The following is a 6000-nucleotide window of genomic DNA, read 5'->3' on the forward strand; positions in this document are numbered from 1 at the left end:
GAGTATGCTCTGTGTGAACAGAGGTGTGTTATGGTCTGAGGACAGCTTATAGAAGTCTGTTCTCTCCTTCCATTGTGTGGGACTTGTGGGTCAAGCTCAGGTCATCAGAGTTTGGGTCAAGAATTTTTACCACCGAGCCCTTTTAACTGACCCTATGATGGTACTGTTATTCAAATAAAATGAATATACACTTTATCTTTTATTAAATGGCTTGGATTTTTCTTTAACTCAATCATATTCAAACTGCTCTTCTTTTCACTTCAACAGGCTGAAATAAACAACCCAGTCGACCCTTTTACTAGATACAGCACAAAAGTTGCACCAAGCCTAGGCGAGGAAGTTTTCTCTAAGTACATTGGGTGGAGAATCGCCAATACACTCTCCAAGCTCTTCTTCCCTTCTCTTGATGCCCGTGCCCTCCCCTCAAAGAAGTCAGCAGAAACTGATCTGCAAAGAAAATACGTGGTCAAAACACAGCAACCCACAAAGCAGAGAGTTCTACATTTTGTTGTAAAGTAAGTGAACAGTGTTTTATTACTCTAACTCATGACAATTCACAGGGACAGACATTATAATCAGGCGACATATTACTAACTCCGTTTCTCCTTCATAGCCACCTCCTAAGTGTTTTATCCTAAGGAGGCTCTTCAGAAAGCTGCAGCCTTCTCAGGAATAATCTCTTCATGTTTAGAACAGAGATCAGCACACAATGTAAATCCATGTTAATGTAATTTTTGTGTAGGAAGAACACAAGTAAAAACAAAAAATTACACTCAATGTTCAAAAGTTTTAAGGTTTCTATATACAACGTGTATTAAATACATGTAACCTAATAGTCTTAAGCAATAATCATCTCATAAGTTGCAAGTATGAGGGTAATTATTATGGTTTATGCTTTAAATATTTGTGAATTCTTTAAGTTTACTTCTAATGTCTTAGGAAAGTGTAGAATCGGGATACATTGATTTAGATAATTAATTTTCAATATGTATTTGCCATATCTTCAATGATAGCTCTCTTCAGGGTCTTATGATACGTATTATAAATGTACTTAGGTATTTTCCCTACTTCTAAACTTCTGATATATTAAAAAACATGAAGAATCCCATTATGGGTTTATACTATGGGCTATGATTTGCATTGTTAAATATTTCTGTAAAGTTTTATTCAAAACAGAAAGATTTTATTTATTCTTCAACCCAGCTCATTTAAAGAATACATTATATATTAAATATATTTTTGCTATTTAATTTTGACAATATCACAGAGAACTCATATGAATTCATTTTTTTAAACAGTTCTCTTTTGTTGGTTTAGATTTTAGTCGAGCAGGATATTTGTAGAAGACTGATGATGGTTAGATTGTACTTTACACTTTTATACCTTATACACCAGATTATTTTAATATTGCATTTGCCATTTCTCCATATGTTAGAAATTATTCTTGATCGGCTTTATTTTGCATCATTTTTCTGTGTGCTCTGAATCTTTTATTTCTTGCCTGATCTGAACACAGTGAATAAATTTAGCTGGTCTAAATCACTGCTGATAATGTATCTATATTTTAGATTTAATTATGCATTTTATTCCCATTACTGCAAATGACTTTCCTTAAGTATTTATCTTTATTTATTACTTGACTAAAATATTATTGATTTTTAAATGTCTACTGAATATTTAAAAAATACTGCCTCACCTCCACAAATACAAAGTATATGAATGTCCATAGGCTTACGGATTGAAAATTGTTTTCTTTGTGTTCTTTACTAGTATATGAACTTATATATAGTTCTCTAGATAAGCTCATTGCTAAATATTTCATCTATCTTGTTCTTAATATAGTCTTTTCTCGATATTTAAGCCCCTTTAGTTGTTTCTCATGTGTGTTCCAGGCTGTGATGTTTTGTAGAGTAATTGGCAGAGACTTAGTAAATTCCCTTGGAGATTGGTTTTCTAGCTACACAGTTTTATGAAGTACAAAGGTTAGTTTTTCTTTCTTAGTTCTTACACGTTTGCCTTCTTTCCCTTCTCTTACATGCTTATTGTTTCAGCATCTCTCTGAAAATAAACTAGCACCCTGAGTGTAAACCTTTCTTTCTCCCTATTTCTACTCAAATTTTTTCTTTGTTTTTAATGTTACTTGTGATGCTGGCTTTAAGGCTGTATTTATTTCACACTGATTAAGTTGTATTTGTAAAAATCTGTTTGTCCTGTTTATTTAAGTAGGGATAGAAAAGAACCCGCTGTGCAAGCAGTCAGTAAAAGCTATCTACCTACCTATCCATCCATCTATCCATGCATCCATCCATGCATCTCCACCTACTTACCTACCTGTAGGTAGATCCATCTATCTATAGGCAGATGGGTCTCTCTCTCTCTCTCTCTCTCTCTCTCTCTCTCTCTCTCTCTCTCTCTCTCATACACACACACACACACACACACACACACACACACACATATATATATATATAAACTGTATCTATCTAACAGAATAGTTATTAAGTAACAAACTGTCACACAAAGCAAAATGCATAATACTAAATGACAAACCGATGAGAAAAATCTAGCCACTATAAATACATATATACGCAATATTAGAACTTCTAAACATATGAAGCAAATATTGATGAACCTGATGACAGAAAAAAAACAGAAACACAATAATAATGGATATTTTAATATCTAACATTCAGTAATGGACAAAAGAACCTGATAGGTCAATTAAAGATTGGGTTTGGATAATACTTGATCAAATATATCCTACAGATACATAAATAACACTGCACCCAATAGTAGTATAACTTAATTTCTTTTCAAGTGCCATTGAAACTTTTTTGAGTTAATCTATTAGGTCACAAATAATCTTCAAAAAAAAAAATCTAAGAAATTTACAAAAATACCAAATGCCCACCCCAATCAGCATAGTGAATCTAAAAGCCAAAGTACACATATTTTAGGTTTTCTAAAAGTTTGGGAATTAACACACTTTTGAGCCAAAATTTAAGTGCTTCAAAATATAAATAAAATGGGATTGATGCTTAGATGGAAATAAAACGAGAATATAACATACAGCAGGTTAGGAATAGAGTTGGGGAAAGGAAGTTCAGGGAAGCCACAGGGCTAGAAAGGTTGAGAAGAGGGGGCTGGGGAGAGCAGAGCAGAGAGGAACAGTAGAGGCACAGTGAGCCTGGCCTGGATACCAGCATGCACTTTGGTATGCTAATAGACACCTCAGCCATCTGTCCTCTGTTTCTTCGGGACCAGACAGGAAGTAAAGATGATAAGTTTCTCTGTTGCTTCAGCACAAATGAGCACTCTGATTTCAGTGTGGAAATCTAGAAACACACTTGCGAGGGACAAGTGGGAGCCTCCATGCTGAAGGATCGTTTGCTGTGGGTCATGTTTTGACAGATAGTTCCCCTTTTATTTTTAGCACAAAAAAATTGGAGATAGAATTGCGGTTTTGGCTTATAATTTATTCAAAATTGTTGTCTTTTATACACTTGTAAGCACATATTTTTATTTCAGTGATTTATAGAACTCCTCTCTCACGTTATTTCTCAAAAGGAAATTGATTATTTTGGTTCTGTGTTCAACTGGGAGTGGTGGTGGCACTTCTAAAGTAAGTTAGTGGAACACGTCAGTGCCAGGGGTTGTTTTTCTTGCTTTGCTTGCCCCTTAGCATTCTTTTTAAAATGGAAAAATATCATTGTGGCTCTTTGCTGTTTTGTACAAACTGCAGCTAGGGACCAAGGCACATAACGCTTCCCCTTGAAAGTACAGCGTTTCCCCTTCTCTCTCCTTGTCGATAAAAGTATCTGAAGTTTACCTCAAGGCTGAACATTTATAACCCCCAAACCAAGTGAAAAAAAGTTTTCATTTCTTGTTTGTGTTTGAGTTTCTAAAATGCACATCTTCTGTGCTCCCACCTTGAACCTGGAAATTCATGATAATTTCCATATAAATGGAAGAGTAGGAGAACATGAAAACTTTATCTCTAATAATCCTTAGCAGCTCAAAGCTTTGTTTGAAGACTTCATTAATTAGCCATCAAACAGAAAGACTAAATCCACGATTGTCCCATTAAAGCAAACTTTACTTAATATTGGCCAGGACGGTGGGCCCTGGCCAGGTTAGTACCCCAGATTCCCAGAGAATGGCGTTCTATTTGGTTAGTCAGGTGCTTATAAAGGAAAAGCCCACAAGATTACATACTTCCCACCTTCGTCCAATCGGAAGCAAGCATACATCCTGACGTACTTCCTGCCGACTTACCTCCCACCTATGACCTCATGCCTCCTTGTGGTCAAGCATATCCTGTGCAGTTGGGGCAACCCACCTTGTTCACCTATGTGAAAACATGCAGCTTGTTATTTTACATGAGAAATAGCCCGCAACCTTCCAGGAAGTTCTCCCCCTTTGGACAAGTGGGGTTTACAGGTTAGGGGCACATTTATTTTATAGATCTCTTCAGTATAGTCATTTACACTTAAAATATAACTTTAGCCTTTGCAATAAGATCAGGCTGATCGAGCGAATATAGATTGCCAGCTTCTGCTGCCATTTGTGCAGATGTTGCAAACCTTCTTGCATGGATGAATGATCAAAGACAAACCTAATTTCTCCTTTGAAGAATCCTTCGTAAAGGTATCCTGTCCTAAAGCGTCATTTAACCAATAGTGAGAAGGTAGAAAGTTAAGTTCTGCATTTCATCTATATTGGAGAAAATTCACTATAGGAGGGGGAAAAAGACTTAAATGGAAGACCTAGAGCAAAAGAAATATCATGTTCTCTTCTTATCCCACTGATAAGGATGTAGAGTTCTGTAGGTGCAATTGGTTGTGTTTGGACATGGATTTCAGGAATGAACTGTTTTGATTTTTGGTAAACATGAAAACGTTGTTTTTTTGGTGCATAAATAAATAATGTTCTTAGTTTCTAAATCACTGTATGGTCAAGGCTGGTCACATGAGCTAACATCATCCTCTTCCCCTAGCTTTCTCATGCTGGGGTTATGGATATGTACCACCATACCCATCTAGTGGTCAAGCCAACCGAAGTTTGGTATTAGCCGCATAAGGAATGTTGGAAATGTCAGAAATGCAGAGTCTGAAGTCTTTCAGACATGCCCATTTCCACGGTAAAAGGGGGTCGTTTACACTTTTGGGAGGTTTAGTTTAAAAGAACCTTCATCAAGGAAGAGACCCTTAAGTCTTTTCTTTAGTCCTTGGTAGCCAGCTGCTAGATGATTGAAGATAAATTCTGTTTCCCACTGGACACTCGTGGCTTTGTTAGAATAATGGTGTGTTAAACATTCCCTTGGGTGTGTTTTCCTCCAACAAGGACACTGGGACTTAGGAATCTGATTAGTCCAGAGACCAGACTGAGGTCCATGATCTGTGCAGCTGGAAACCATGTGAAGTTCATGATCTGTGCAGCTGGAAACCACGTGAAGTTCATGATCGGTGCAGCTGGAAACCATGTGAAGTTTATGATCTGTGCTGCTGCAAACTTCTATGGACAAGGAAGTTTCTTTTGCGATGGTATTGATGACTACAGACTCATAACTGAGAACGAGAGACATTGACAGCTTCTCTGACAAGCCCCCACCCCAAAGAAAATCCAGACAGGAGCCCATTGTAGAGAGTCCTTAAAAATCATGATAAAGATGCTGAAGCGTAGCTCTTAGCTGTTGGTGGCTTCTGGTGGGGGTTGGGGGAAAGGACTCGGTTTTCTTTAAGGGACTGGGCCACTGGCAGTTCGACCAGGCTCCAATGAGTACATGGGCAACACAAATTGTATGTGGGGGATTTTTATTTGGTGGGGGGAAGTGCAAGGGGAGGAGGATGGATCTGGGAGGAGTGGAAATCGAGTGTGATTGGGGTGCGTTGTATGAAAATTGCAAACAATTAATAAAAATGCTATGTTGGGGAAAATGTGATTTAAGAGTTCACAGTCATTCACCCTAGAGTTTGGATTTAAAATACAGACTTTTTTTTT

General features: G+C 37.2%; 1 protein-coding gene across 1 annotated transcript in view; it reads left to right on the forward strand.

Moving 5' to 3' along the window:
* Nucleotides 1-6000, forward strand: part of Tmem232 (transmembrane protein 232) — a 263281-nt gene that overhangs the window by 139210 nt on the left and 118071 nt on the right. The window contains exon 12 of the mRNA XM_005361332.3: nt 268-515. Within this exon, the coding sequence (XP_005361389.1) occupies nt 268-515 (248 nt within the window). The remainder of the gene's footprint in view (nt 1-267; nt 516-6000) is intronic.

The sequence above is a fragment of the Microtus ochrogaster genome, linkage group LG4 (assembly GCF_000317375.1).
Source record: "Microtus ochrogaster isolate Prairie Vole_2 linkage group LG4, MicOch1.0, whole genome shotgun sequence".
Classification (NCBI taxonomy): domain Eukaryota; kingdom Metazoa; phylum Chordata; class Mammalia; order Rodentia; family Cricetidae; genus Microtus; species Microtus ochrogaster.